At 43.8% G+C, this 15,943-nt stretch overlaps 1 protein-coding gene across 3 annotated transcripts in view; it reads left to right on the top strand.

The window, feature by feature from the left end:
- The window catches only part of cadps2 (Ca++-dependent secretion activator 2), a 187,428-nt gene that overhangs the window by 77,397 nt on the left and 94,088 nt on the right, over positions 1 to 15,943 (top strand). For all 3 annotated transcript variants that reach the window (XM_084018540.1, XM_084018541.1, XM_084018539.1), the window contains exons 3-6: positions 435 to 767; positions 12,769 to 12,849; positions 13,403 to 13,636; positions 13,794 to 13,915. In XM_084018540.1, the coding sequence (XP_083874666.1) occupies positions 435 to 767; positions 12,769 to 12,849; positions 13,403 to 13,636; positions 13,794 to 13,915 (770 nt within the window). The remainder of the gene's footprint in view (positions 1 to 434; positions 768 to 12,768; positions 12,850 to 13,402; positions 13,637 to 13,793; positions 13,916 to 15,943) is intronic.

The raw sequence follows: 15,943 nt of genomic DNA, 5'->3' as shown, positions 1-15,943 counted from the left end.
TGTTGAAGTCCCAGATACACCTGAAACCAGACACCCGTCCTGTCTGTGTTCATGACAGATGATGGTCTTACGGTCCCACTGCCACACTCAGGAGGATTAAAGTAAAACACAACAAAAGTAAAGCGATCACCGGAGAAGACGAACACGAGGTTGAAAACACGTACACAGTGTTTTGTGTAATTACCACAAGCGGAGGGAGGTAAAAGTTCCCCACTCCAGATTTCATTCTCTTCCTTTTTAACAATATAGGAATATTGATCAAAAATTCACCATGACAACAACAGTTCTATCTACTGTGTATTATCTTCTTTAATGTGTTGACATGTGTGGATCAGTCAGATGAGCTGACTTTGACACAATCATAGTTATTAAAACCGGCAGTTGCCAGGACAACCTGGAGATGAATAAAGTTGTTCTCGTCTTCCTCCCTGCAGGGATTCCTGAAGAGTGAGCGTGTCTCCCGGATGGTCCACAGCGGCGGCTGCTCCGCCAACGACTTCCGTGACGTCTTCAAGAAGAACATCGAGCGCCGCGTCCGCAGCCTCCCGGAGATCGACGGCCTGAGCAAAGAGACGGTGCTCAGCTCCTGGATTGCCAAGTACGACGCCATCTACAGGGGCGACGAGGACATGCGTCGCCAGCCGCAGCGGGCGCACCTGAGCGCCGTGTCGGAGCTCATCCTCAGCAAGGAGCAGCTGTACGAGATGTTCCAGCAGATCCTCGGCATCCGCAAGTTCGAGCACCAGCTGCTGTACAACGCCTGCCAGGTGAGTCGCTGCAGATCCACGTTTACATGCTTTTTATTATTACCCAACCTCCATGTCCACAGCTGTAGTTCATGTAGTTCCTCTCACATCCACAGCTGTAGTTCATGTAGTTCTTCTCACGTCCACAGCTGTAGTTCATGTAGTTCTTCTCACGTCCACAGCTGTAGTTCATGTAGTTCCTCTCACATCCACAGCTGTAGTTCATGTAGTTCCTCTCACGTCCACAGCTGTAGTTCATGTACTTCCTCTCACATCCACAGCTGTAGTTCATGTAGTTCCTCTCACGTCCACAGCTGTAGTTCATGTAGTTCCTCTCACGTCCACAGCTGTAGTTCATGTAGTTCCTCTCATGTCCACAGCTGTAGATCCTCTCATGTCCACAGCTGTAGTTTCTGTAGTTCCTCTCACGTCCACAGCTGTAGTTTCTGTAGTTACTCTCACGTCCACAGCTGTAGTTCATGTAGTTCCTCTCACATCCACAGCTGTAGTTCCTGTAGTTACTCTCACGTCCACAGCTGTAGTTCATGTAGTTACTCTCACGTCCACAGCTGTAGTTCATGTAGTTCCTCTCACGTCCACAGCTGTAGTTCCTGTAGTTCCTCTCACATCCACAGCTGTAGTTCATGTAGTTCCTCTCACGTCCACAGCTGTAGTTCATGTAGTTACTCTCACGTCCACAGCTGTAGTTCATGTAGTTCCTCTCACATCCACAGCTGTAGTTCATGTAGTTCCTCTCACGTCCACAGCTGTAGTTCATGTAGTTACTCTCACGTCCACAGCTGTAGTTCATGTAGTTCCTCTCACGTCCACAGCTGTAGTTCATGTAGTTCCTCTCATGTCCACAGCTGTAGTTCATGTAGTTCCTCTCACGTCCACAGCTGTAGTTCATGTAGTTCCTCTCATGTCCACAGCTGTAGATCCTCTCATGTCCACAGCTGTAGTTCATGTAGTTCCTCTCACGTCCACAGCTGTAGTTCCTCTCACATCCACAGCTGTAGTTCCTCTCACATCCACAGCTGTATTTCATGTAGTTCTTCTCACATCCACAGCTGTAGTTCCTGTAGTTCCTCTCACGTCCACAGCTGTAGTTCCTCTCACATCCACAGCTGTAGTTCCTCTCACATCCACAGCTGTAGTTCATGTAGTTCTTCTCACATCCACAGCTGTAGTTCCTGTAGTTCTTCTTACGTCCACAGCTGTAGTTCCTGGAGTTCCTCTTACGTCCACAGCTGTAGTTCCTCTCACGTCCACAAGGTGCTACTGTAGAGAGACTTTGACATTTTTACAGCGCTCATTAAATAGGATTTAAGTGGATCATAAATGTGGTGAATCTCTTCACTTTTGTCTTTCGGGACCTCAATAATTAACTAACTAATCCAATGATTATGAAATGACGTCAATAATTTTGATCAATGTTTAAATGACTTTGAGCAAAAAGAGAAACAATTTTTCATCGATGTCAATCCTTCAGGTCTGAATAATATAATAATTAAATAATAACCAAGAATGTCAGACTTGTTTGCGTGATCCTGAGTCCTTCACGTTGTCCCAGTGTGTATTTTAGCGCTGGCAACCAGCTGTAGGTGCAGATATTTAAAGTAAATCATTTGAGGCAACGTTACGCCTTCTTTGCGTCTCTCAGCAGAAGTTCTTCTTCTGAAATGCAAATTAAGTATTTTTCTTCATCAAAAACTGTAGATTTTAACATAAATGATGAATGTGAAGGATGAAAATAAAAAGTTGTTCTCACAGTGTTTAATGTTACAATTCCATTTGGAAATTGTTGTTGATCAAAACTGTGAATTTTAATTTTACTGTAGAAAGGAAAGCTGTTGACCTCTGACCTCTACGTTCATCGATCATTATTATTCATAGCTAGTCGGCCGGTGTGCTCAGTCTTCAGGCCTGACTGGTTCAGGTCCCGCCAAGTCCCTCAGAGTCCGTCTGCTGAGACTTAAAGGTCACATCTAAAGTTCACACATGGCAGCTAAACTGAGTCAGAAAGATTCCTCAGCTGGAGCTTTGTTTGGTTCTTTCACATAATTTTGCAAGAGGTCGTATCTCAACAGCAGTCTGATTTGTTTGGAGATTGTATTTTATCGCCCTGCATTTGTTGGTCTACCTTAGGATTATTTATTTATTATAAAAAAATTATAAAAAAATTCACATTCAAAATAAAAAAGCAGGCACCAATCAGGTGAAAGATGGAGATAATACAATAAAAAGATCAATTATTTGTGCGTTTTTGAGGACCATTGAGAAGAGACTAACAAACTGATAATAACAACATTAAATTAAACTTTATTAGACCAAACCTTAAAACAAAGCAGCTAGTTCCCACAAACCCATGACTTTGTCCTGTTTGTTGGATTTAAACCTGCAGTGATCAGTTTCATCATTAAGCCTTTTTAAAACGCTATTTTTTTTAGCTGTTATTCGTTTTAATATTAAGCAATAGGATTGTGGCTGGACTCAGATCCAGTAGGTAGGCTCGTTCCTACACAGTGAGGATGAATCAAACCTGCTCGGTTAGAAACCAGCGGAGCGAAGAAAGAAAATCGCTTCTTTTCTTTTCTTTGTAGTTGGCTGAACGGACGTCACTGATGAGTCCAGGAGTCTTCACAGTCTCTGATTTCCAGCTTGCAGTGGAAACATCAGTCGTCCTCAGTGATTCTGCTCCGTTGTAACAGAAATAACTCCTATTCACAGATTTCTTCACGGTCTGTTGGGACGCCGTCGTCTGTATAACGACGAGAATGCGTTGCTAGGACAGATTCTATTATTGTCCTGCTTCATTAGAGGAAGAAGAGAGGGAGGAATCAGAAAGAAATGGGTGATAATTGCATTTTAAACTCTCACCTGCCTTTCATCATAACCGTGGTCCACCGCAGCAAAGTCTACCTTTAATAAACTCACAGCCTCAAGTGGCTTCAACCCAAGTAACCTAGTTTACATAAACCTCCACAATGTTTACCAAAGTTGCTTGAGTGTTGAAATATAATGAGATTTATTTATTCAATAAAAGTTTCAAAATGTTCCTGAAAATGTCCTCGTCGTTAAATCCCTCCTTCTAGCTCAAATTACAGTTAGACTTTCAGTTCTTGTAAGGAACTATTTTTCCAGGCAATCATCAGGAATCACAGCTTTGCAATTAGTGTTGCTATTAGAATAGAAAGTCGTTGATATAGCAAGATGTCAACCTGTTGCACGTTATTTAGGTAGTGGATGAGTTTTAGGCTCTGAACCAGCAACCTCGCAACTAGAGTTGTCACGTTACTAGAATTTCAAACTCGATACCCTTTTCAATAGCACAAGGAGAAAATGTCAACAAATTAAAAGGCAGAATTTTAAAATAAAGATTAGAACAATACAAATAACATCAATAGCACTTTTAAAGTGTTATCTGACGTAGTGAAAAGACAAACACTTTTTTACACTTGGTGACGGCTGATGGTTAGAAATAGACCCTCGCCTAACCTTCTCCACAGTCACGGAGGGGCAATAATATGTACGGGGCAGTTTATTTGTTAAAGTCGCTGATGTAATTTATATACACTAGTTGTGATACGTAAGATCGTAAACAAACTACGATTAAGATCCAGTATTTAGATTTTAAGTATCATCAGAGGATTCCGACGATCATCTGAATCTGCCCACCGAGTTCTAGTCGACATGTTGACGAGTCGGTCTGACATCAGGCGACGGAGGATCGTCTCATTATGGGAATCAAACGTACGGGCTTCCGCCAGGAACAGAGCTGGATAAAAATACAAAGCTCAGAGATGTGAGTGAGTCAGAGAGGAGGAAGTTCAGTCAGCGGCGGGAAACATGGAGGAGATAAAAATAGAAGAGAGGAGGACTAACAGCTGGGGAGGGAGGGGGTCCAGGTCCAGGTGTTCAGATTATGGTCTCTGAAGATAAAACCTACTGACAGTCCACCGTGTGTGTGTGTGTGTGTGTGTGTGTGTGTGCCTGCAAATGAGTCATAAAGAAATGTTGAAACTAAAGATTTGTCCAGTAAATAACATTATTTAAATATATAATATAAAACCAGTTTGTTTACTCGTTTTTTAGCCTGTTTTTGTTCATAATTAGGGAACTTTGCAGCCTTGGAAGAAGAGCTGATGAGCTGTTAGCAGTTCCGGTTTGCTGCTCAGGTGTTTCCATGATCACTGAAGAAACCTCTTAAACTGGATGTTTCTGAGGGAAGTTCTGCAGTGAAAAGGATTCCCTTTTTTACCTCCGATACAGTCCGCTCTAGAAGAAGCATTGTGTCTCTGAGTTGTGTCATCTGTCGAATGTTTGGAGTCAACGCTCAGAATATCTGCTGGTTACATTCCCTCTCCACTTCATACTTGAGTGTGAAGCCTCGATATGATGAGTTTCTTCTTGTTTCATTAAAACACAGACTTGTATGTAGTCTGATGGCGATAGGGCTGCAGCTATCAAATCTTTTTGTCATTGAGTAATATACCGATTATTCCATCGATTAATCGAGTAATCGGATAAAAAATGATCACGGCATCACTACAAATACCGTATGCTCTGGTTTGTTAAATCAGCTAACATCAATGTTTTTGTTACCTTGTGTCGGCAACACTTGGTGAACTAGCGTTAACTGGATGCTTTCGGCTCAGAAGTTGAATCAACGATGTTGTGCTGTTGTGGTACGCCAGTTCTACTTTGCAGTAGACACATTGCACCTTGTTGTCTTTTTTTTTTTTGTGTGAAATGAAAATCCCAAACTTTGGACATTCTCTGCTGTTAGCTGAATGTTAGGAGCACCGGTGCGACCAAGGAACATATTAAGCTGCACTTCACAGATTTTTGGTCACATGTGCGCCCAACATGGTCGCACCCTGGAGCCCTGGCTTCCTCAAAAACGGTCTGTGTTGAACAATGATCCCTGCGATGAGCAGGCCGCATAATGCGCAAGATAGGAATTTAACAAAGCTTCAAGGCAGAGTTTTTGCCTCGAGCATTTTTTGTAATCGAGTTACTCAAGTAACTCAACTAAACGCTTCAGCCCTAGATGGTGAATCACGGAGCTACGATGTTTAATAAAGGATCAGAGCGCTGCAGAAGAGTTGTGGTGATGATATGAATACAGTAATGTCATTAAGCGTAAGAAATTACTTAGAAGTTGGTTGAACTGTTGGAGCCATTAATGTTTCTTGCTGCAAAAGGAAAACATGCATCCAGTGTTTCACATCAATAGAAGTCTGGTAGGCCGAGACGGTTTCAGAATCAGGGATTCAATGAGGTGGATCAGAGATCCTCTCTCTGGTGCAGTCTGACCCTCGCTTGGTGGCGGCTACAGTATCGGCTTAGAAAACCCAGTGAAACTCGTTGAGGCCAACAGGTGAAGCTCATATATAATATATATTATAAACTCCCAGCAGCTCTTTCTTAATCTTTGCTCTTTCATTTTCCTCTCAGTCGCTTCTTTCCAAACAAAACATCCACATCTCCCTCTGTGCTCCTCTGATTCCTGCTGTAACTGATGACGGGGTGTAATAGCGACTCTGCTGCTGGTCTTTCATCTCGCCGTCGGATCGTTAGTCTGGATCGGCTGTTTGTGCACCGAAGGCTCAGCTGGTGATAAGACGGCACTCTCACTTTGATGCAGACGCTGTTCTGCACTCAAACGAAATAACTGAGGATGATTGCTGGAATAAAAATGCTAATATGTCTGGCTTCAATATTAAACTCATTGGTTTCTGTTCATATCACACCAAATCCTGGTCCATGTTGTGGGACGTCTCTGTTGTTCTGCAGCGGTGGACTTCAGCTGTAATGTTAGAACAAAGCTGTTCTTTGTGTGAGATCACCGTGAAGGACACGACATAGATGTGACATAGATTAGACAAAGAACATAAAGGATGGAGGCAGAATGTGTCGTCTTTATGTAAGACAGGGTTTCATGATTGCAGTGTAATGATTCTCTTGGCTGGTAACGTTCTGTTGTCGTCTTCCGTCGTCATGGTGATGTCACCCGTCGGTGTGTGGACTACAGTGTTGAAGCGTCAAGTTTGGCCTTTCTGTTTACTGAGATAATGAATCAAGAGTGAAGTTTTCTCATAGACTTCTATACAATCAGAGAGGAGTCTCCCCCTGGTGGACAAGAGAGAGAATGCAGATTTAAGGCACTTCGGCTTGGCTTCACTTTCTCAGAACCGGAGGTTGCTGCCTGATTCCACTTTACAGCACTGACATCGCTCCTCTCGACACACCGCCATTGTTTCACACACATTTCAAAGTAAAATGCATGTTAAAGCAACACTTAGAACCGGCTCTGGAAACGATGAACGATTTGAACGATGTCCAGTGACAAGGTAGAGTAACGCCTTAGCTAAGATTAGCTAACATGAGCTAACATGAGCCATAGCGATAGTTACATATATATTAGCACAATAGCTAACGCCTTAGCTAACATGAGCCAATAAAATAATCGACAATGTATTGTAGCCTACACAGATGCACACTGTTGGAAAAAAAAAGATTACCTGTATTATTTACAAGTCCTGCAGCAACAAAGCCAAGTCACCATCCGTCTTGCATTTTGTAGCCTCCTTCAGCTCTCGCCAACGTGTGAGAGCCGGTCCGATATTCACTCTCGTACCAGCTCATTCTTTGTCATGCTCCCGTTTTCTTTTCTTTGCCTCATCGGACATTATACTCCTCCTTTTCTTTGCAGCCTCTGCTATGACAGTAATTTAAAAACTACCTAGCTGCAAGGTATCTTCCACGCACCTGCCGGGTGTTCTCCCACTGATCTCTATGCAGAGCCTCCACCTACCGGCTTTTGTAACGCTTGCCGTGAAGCAGTTCAAATTTGTAGTCTCATTAGAACTACAAAACCGCTACCCGACGAGGCAAAGTTACATAGTGCGGTTACAGCCGATAGAGGGCCGCAGAGTAAATGCTGAAGTGCCGTTCACCCGGTTTTGAGGTGATGAACCACTGAAACTATTTTGGAAACATTATTTTAAGGCACTAAATACTCTTTAGTGTTGCTTTAATGCCGGAGGATGTAAACGTTGTGTCGGCTAATAAAGTCTGAGTAAATGAAACCTCTGATGCTCTGAGGTGATGATGAAAATGTTACCAGAGGCTCTTTATCTGAGCCGGCGTGTTTGTAGAGCGTCCGTCAGATTAACGTTTCATGGTCAGTGCGGCGACCGCTGCTCTCTATTACTTTGCATTCCTGGTCGCGTCTCCGCTTAATTACACAGTCAAATCTAATTAACGGTGCCGAGATAACGGAGCTGCAACACTAGCAAATTCCCCGAGCAACTCGTTGCCTGAATCACACTAAGAGGTTGTTGAACCGGAGGAGCAGCCGGCAACACTAATAAAACATCACGTCGGCTTTAAAGTACATCTTTAGAGTAATCTCAGTCTGAGCTGCTTTCCTGCTTTTAAATCAAAAGTAAACATCTCAAACCGAAGTAAAACAGAAGGAACTGATTCATCTACACTTCAAATTTAGCCTCGTCGTTTCATTGAATTTTGTACTATGCGCCATGTTTGGTTTGAAAATAATTATTACTTGAATATTTATATGAACCTTAAGGTAATATTTGACTAATACGTGTACATGTTATTTGAACTGATCGACCTGCAAATATCATTAAAAATATTCTTGTTTGACTTGTAATGCAGCATAAGGCCTCGGCGCACCAGCATTTAAAACAGCAATGTTTGAATTAATTGGAATTAATTGAAATCTCCGCCGCTGGCAAACGATCCACATGAGGCCATCTTTAAAAAATGTGGTCGACTGGAAACAAACCTTCATGCTGAACTGAACAGAACCACAGGAACAGTGAACGCAGCACCAAAACACAACCTGCTATAGACGTGGAGGGTTAATGATGGAGGACCATCCAACAGCCTCGTTTTCAGCCATATGACAAACCATTTTAAATAATCTAGAGATGCACATTATTGAGCGTTTACCTAAAATGATTTACCTAAAATGGTTGAAATCAATGACACATTAAAATGTGGACTCGAAATCGTCTGGCTATACATGATCTCAAGGCAACAAGTTGCATGGCCATGTTCCTTTCTGATGGATGTGTGTCCTTAAAGTCCTCGCTCATTTCCTGTGGATTAACAATGACTCTGCGTCTTACTAAAGTGTCTTTAACTGTAATTCTCTCTGCTGGCCACCAGGGGACGACTCCTCTCTGATTGTATATAAGTCTATGAGAAAATGACTCTACTTCTCTCTTGATTTATTATCTCAGTAAACATTGTACACATGAGTGTATGGTCTCAGTCTCTAGTTTCAAGACTTCTTCAATCCAGCATGAAGTTCATTTAGTACATTATGGTCCATTTAGAGTCAAACAGACCAGAAAGCAGGGGATGCTTTAGGGGCGGGGCTACCTGCTGATTGACAGGTTGCTACCACGCCACCACCAATGCAGTTAGCTACTAAGATGACTTTAACACTTCGCTGTCAAGTTGACCTTGGATTATTAGCTAACTTTCTTCGCAGCTTCACACCAGAATCCAGATGGAACCAGATCCAGTAAAGCTGCTTAGGGTGCCGCTCTGCTGTTTGTGTTCATCAGATCCACCTATCGCTACTACACTGTCCAAATATGGTCACTTCCTTTACAGGATGCCAAACTCCAAGATGGAGAGCGCAAAAAAGGCTTCAATACCGTAGTCCAGAAACCACTGATGACATCATGATGTCCACCTCTCAAACAATGAAACCTCTAGGAGAGATTAACGCATCGAAACAAAAACAATACGAACATGGAATATAAATGTGTCCGATGTGTGTGTGTTGATTCAACCCCCTTCACTCCGATAATTAATTCCTTTTCCTTCCACACAGCGTTGAGTTAATTAGGACTCAGTGATCAGCAGATCTCATCAGAACGACTCAGCACTCTGCATGTGGATCCACATGAATCCACACTGGCAGGTTTCTGATGACGTCTGTCGACGTTGAACAAAATCTGTCAAACCTTCCGTGAACTAATATCCATCTTTCAGCAATTAGTGGAGGCGGATGTCAGCCCTGACAAGAAGTGGTGGCAGGAGGTGACAATTTTATTTAATTTAATTACCAAATTATTTATTAAATTACTTTGAAAAAAACTATCTCCACTGCTGCCATTCATCACTCTCAGATGGTAAACTTCTTAAATGAAATGTTCGTTTTGGGTTTGAAAAGCTTCTTTTACTCATAAAGTCCCCAACAGTGAGGTAAGCGGCGCCTCCCTCTGTTTGGTACCAGGATGTGTTGGTGACATACCAAGCTAAGTTAGCTAGCAAGCCAAGCTAACGCAGGACTGCCAACTCTCACACATTGGACATGAGACACGCATTTCATTGGCTTCACGCGCTCTCATGCCACATCCCCGATTTCTCACGCTCTCACGTTTCCATCCGAGCAAAAAAACAAATCTATTCTGTTATCTGTTATCTAGGGCCTAGCATCAGGGATCTCTAACATGAGACTCTCCTGACGTGCAAAAATTATCTTTGAAACTGACAAACACCAAATGTGAAATTCAAACTGAATCAAAAAACATATTTGTCTCTCATTGTTGACTACCGTGCATATTTTCTCCAAATAAGAACCCGTTGGAGGCCACCGGAGGAGCCGGTCTTTTCTCGCTTTTGGTCTGGAGGGAAAGACCTCGACAACTCTGCTCGTTCTGAACACTACTGTTTTTTTTTTTATTAAAAAAAAAAAGTTAATTATGGCAATATAATCTCCCTCATTATGTTCCATGATAGCGACCCTCGTTTTTAATATAATCCTGACATAGAGAATAAAATCAGGGAAGGGAAGTCAAAATAGGCTGAAGAAGAAACAAACTTGTAGGATGTGAGTTCTTTGCTGACTTTCACCCTCAAACACAAACCGAAGAAGAAGAACCCTTCAGCGTTGTCACGAACAAACGCGAGGATGTCTGCGGTCACAGTAAAGAGCTGCAGGTGGCCGACATAAGCTCAAAGTGTGAAGGTCACAGGTCAGAATCAGTGGCTCCCAGAAAGACCCGGTTTAGCAGCGACTCCCAGACCGACCCTGTTTAGAAGCGACTCCCAGACCAGCAGCAGCTCCTTCCAGCTCCTCACTGTGACTAAAGGGTACCCGCTGCTGTTGAACGGATTCTCTGGGACCCGGGTTTTGAAAGTGGCTCAAATTAAACATCTTATCTCTTCCCTCCCTTATCGGCTCCATTTGTCTCTTTGGCTTCAGGCCGGTTTTTATCTCCGATTGTCGGTTTTAGACGCCTCAGCTCGTCACAGATTTCTGATTTGAGTGCAGTAAGCGAAGCTGGTTCAGCTTTCATCTCTGAGAGTCGCTACTCTGATGCCCGACGTGGAGCTCTGAAGCCGATAAGCTGTCGGTATTTAAGGTGGAACTGCATCATTAACTCTTCTCTCCCTGTTGTAATGATGAACTTGAGTGCTTGTTTGATCTTAAACTTTTGCAGATTCATAATCTCTGGATGTTTCAGTGATTAAAGGGGAGGAGATGCAACTACAGACACAAACATTTTCTTTTTTCAGACTAGTTGGGAAAAAAACTAAAAATCTAAAATCCACATTTTGTTTTATCCCTATTTACCTTTAGTGTCTTGAAAATGTAGATAATTGTAAAAAAAAAACACATATCTTTACAGCCAGATGCCCTAGATGAGATGCAATGAACCATGGGAGATATCCCATTCACTTCAATAGAGTGAGAGTGATCTCTGAGCGGCACCTGGTGGACATCAGAGGAACTGCAGCTGAAAAACCTGCAGCTTTAACTCCAAAAGCGCACCAAAAGTAAACAAAGGGGATAAAACTTTGTGTAACTGGTCAAGAGGCACAATTAGGTAGTTTAACTCGCTGCTCTCAGACCATCGCTGCTGATTGGCTAATTGCTAGGGCTGTAGCGATACACTAATCTCACGATACGATACGATATACGATATTCAGCTCACGATATGATATATATCATTATATTCAGTCAACGATATGATTCGATACGATTCGATATAATTCGATACACTTACATCATTTTCTGAAAGATTTAAAAGGTACAGTGTGATTTTGGTGACATCTTGTGAGTGTTCCATTGACTTGGATTTAATTAATATAAACTGAAAGAATCAATTACACAATATATGGCTCTGAATGGACAGAGAGTCTCCAGCTTGCAAATGCTGGACAAAATAAATCAAATATGTGGTGAGAAAATAAGTTACATTTTTTTGAAGTGCAAACTGTAACTTACAAAGCACACACACACACACACACACATACACAGAGCAACGGAGTGGGCTGGCTACGGGGCGGGGGGTGGGGTTTTGGGTGTCTACAGTAATATGGCTTATTAATTTCATGAGGTTATTTACTTGCCCACGATGAAAAAAATAGCTCTGAATGAATAACAGCTGAGCAGAAGCGCTTGTCGACCGTTGCGGAGAAATACGCGTCTGGTCTGAACTGGGGGGCAGCGGATCATGTGTGATTTTCTTGGCCGTGACGCTTTGCAGCAGCTGGTGTGAACCTGGCGTCATGCCGGCGTGAACCAGGCGGCCGCTGAAGCACCGCAAACGGAGCCTGCTTCCTTTCGGCGCCCGCTTCCTTTCGGCGCCCGCTTCCTTTCGGCGCCTTTGTTAACCAATAGTGTAGTTCAGACCAGACGCGAAGCGCCGCGATCCTGCGCAGCCGTCTCTCGGCGCAGCGAGCAGAGTGCCAGGGGGATTTGAATGGGACTTAATGATCGATACTCGTGGCTAAAAAATCGATTTCTGTGGAAACAAAATATCGATTTATATCGCAGAATCGATAAAATCGCTCAGCCCTACTAATTGCTGTTGTCTATTACGACCACAGCTGCTAATTGGTTAATCACTTAACGACCGAGTCTCCTATCTCCTGCTGTGTCTCTCCTCCACCTTTCAGACAGGTTACCTGGCTCTCTGATTGGCTGATGATGATGACAATGTGATGTTATGTTTTTCTTCCTCAGCTGGACAACGTGGATGAGCAGGCGGCTCAGATCCGCAGAGAGCTGGACGGGCGCTTACAGTTGGCCGAGAAGGTCGCCAGGGTGAGAACAATGATCGTCTTGAAGTCTGATTGTGTTGACGTGATTGTGTTATTGTGATCATGTTGACATGATCATGTTAATGTTATCGTGTTAATGTGATCGTGTTGACATGATTGTTTTGAAGTGATCATGTTGGAGTGATGGTGTTGAAGTGATCGTGTAGGAGTGACCCTGTTGATGTGATTGTGTTGGAGTAATCGTGTTGAAGTGATCGCATTTACATGATTGTGTGGACGTGATCATGGTGAAGTGATCGTGACGATGTGATTGTGTTGAAGTGATTGTGTTAAAGTGATCATCTTGAAGTGATCATGTTGACATGACCGCATTGACGTGACTGTGTTGAAGTGATTGTGTTAATGTGATCATGTTAATGTGATTGTGTTGGAGTGATCTTGTTACTGTGATCGTGTTTAAGTGATCGTGTTTACGTGATCGTATTTACGTGATCATGTTTATGCGATCCTGTTGAAGTAATCGTGACGATCTGTTCGTGTTGATGTGATCGTGTTGGCGTGATCGCATTGACGTGATTGTGTCAATCTTTGTGCAGGAGAGAAGATACCCGAAGTTCGTCTCCACCGACATGGAGCCGCTCTACGTGGAGGAGCTGCGATCGTCGGTAAACCTGCTCATGGCAAACTTGGAGAGTCTTCCGGTATCCAAAGGGGGTCCGGACTTCAAGCAGAAGCTGAAACGCTCCTCCATGAACAGCTCCTTCCTGGACATGGGGGACGAGGGGGACGTCCTGTCCAAGTCCGACGTGGTCCTGTCCTTCACCCTGGAGGTGAGTGGACGACAATGAGATGACACATCAATTTAGTTAGTAACGGCAGGAGTATTGTAGTAGACTGAATATTTTGGGGTTGTGGATCGTTGTAAACTAACAAAACAATACGATTCATTTTCCCAGCAACATGTTCTTACTGTACTGCTGCTTTCAGATTGTGATCGTGGAGGTCCAGGGTCTGAAGTCCGTGGCTCCGAACAGGATCGTTTATTGCACCATGGAGGTGGAAGGAGGCGAAAAGCTGCAGACGGACCAAGCTGAAGCCTCCAGACCTCAGTGAGTTCAACAGTATTTTCTCTTCAGCAGGGTTGACTACGGGATCCTTGTGTTTATTTGTCTAACTAATGCTAAACGCACTAGAGAAGCAAGGCTTCCCTCCACTTAGCCCCCAAACAGGTTTCCTCCATCACGGCTGAAATCACCACTATTGCTGCTTTGAACATGTTGAAGTTCCAGATACACCAAGAAACCAGACTGTCTGGGTTCATGACATCATCCGGTACTCGGTGGATTTCACCAAGCTGGATTCACTGGATCTAGAAAGACCCACGTAGGCTGGTTTACCACAGCTGGAGGAACCAAGAATAACGTATTTATCTGTGATTTCATATCAACAACAAGATGAAAAGGATGCTGAAATAACTCCATAATGGTGATCAGAAAAAAGTGTGAAGACATGCTTTGTTAGGTCTGTCTGCAAGAAGACAAGCTAACTACTTTTAAAATGCTTGTTTTTCTGAATGGAGTCTGGTTGATGGGTGCTAGGCTATTCTAACATTGTAGCTGCTCCATCAACACTCCAAATAACGTCATCTAGACATAAATACGGCAGAGACCTTGTTGTTTGGACATAGACAGTCTCTGGTTCTCCACATAGTCTGGTCTCTGGACTAATGTGTGGGACCACAGACTTTTAAGTAATCGAACGTGTGACTTTTGAGTTACAGGACTGTATCTGTTGGTACGATATATGGTGCCATTACAACCTAAATGCACTTAAAGGAAAACCAGTTAATACTAAAGCTGTTATGGTCTTAAGATGAAGTGTGCCACAGAGTTCCGGGTTGTAATCTGCTGTCAGGATCGTCATGTTTACAGCCTTCTGAGCCTTTAACTCCTGACTCCTGATAGGATTATCGCTGAGCTTTTGAAGATGAAATGAACGAGCAGACCTCAATGAAAAGCCGAGCTAACGCAGTTAGCTGGAACTGAACCACAGCAGACCTCCAAACAGCTCGTCTTTGGGCTACGATCCACAGACGGCTAACGGGGGAAGAGCAACCCTCAGCAGTCAGGAACGCCACTATCACTCGCCACAATCAGCTGCCCTGAGCAACGGTTCTCATCCTCCAGGGAAGGCTGATGCGGCCATTATGTAATGGTTATATCCTCTCATCATCACATGAAAACATTAACCCTGTCTGGTTTCTGGTGTCAGTCAGGGAGTCTCATTCTCTGCAGGTAGGAGGTTCAGGAGCTGTAGTACCTTTAACTGTAATTCTCTCTGCCGGACACCAGGGGGCGACTCCTCTCTGATTGTATAGAAGTCTATGAGAAAATTACTTCTCTCTTGATTTATTTTCACAGTAAACATTGTAAACATGTGTTTATGGTCTCAATCTCTAATTTCAAGTCTTCTTCAATCCAGCATGATGGATTCAGGAGGAACAATGTGGTTTTCGTCCTGGCCGTGGAACACTGGGTCAGCTCTATACCCTCCGCAGGGTGCTCGAGGGTTCATGGGAGTTTGCCCAACCAGTCTGCATGTGTTTTGTGGACTTGGAGAAGGCATTCGACCGTGTCCCTCGTGGCATTCTGTGGGAGGTACTTGGGAGTACGGGGTTGGGGGCCCTCTGCTAAGGGCTGTACGGTCCCTGTACGACCGGAGCAGGAGCCTGGTTCGCATTGCTGGCAGTAAATCAGACCTGTTCCTGGTGCATGTTGGACTCTGGCAGGGCTGCCCTTTGTCACCAGTTTGTTCATTATTTTTATGGACAGAATTTCTAGGCTCAGTCATGGGCCGGAGAGGATCTGGTTCAGGAACCACTGGATTTCATCTCTGCTTTTGGCGGACGATGTTGTCTTGTTGGCTCCTTCGAGCCAGGACCTCCAGCATGTCCTGGGGCGGTTTGCAGCCGAGTGCGAAGCAGCTGGGATGAGGATCAGCACCTCCAAGTCTGAGGCCATGGTTCTTGACCGGAAAAAGGTGGCTTGTTCCCTCCGGATTGGGGGAGAGTTCCTGCCTCAAGTAGAGGAGTTCAAGTATCTTGGGATCTTGTTCACGAGTGAGGGAAGGATGGAGCG

Source organism: Eutrigla gurnardus (assembly GCF_963514095.1).
Source record: "Eutrigla gurnardus genome assembly, chromosome: 9".
NCBI lineage: Eukaryota > Metazoa > Chordata > Actinopteri > Perciformes > Triglidae > Eutrigla > Eutrigla gurnardus.
Note: the sequence above shows the minus strand (reverse complement) of the source record. Positions and strands in the feature narration are given on the sequence as shown.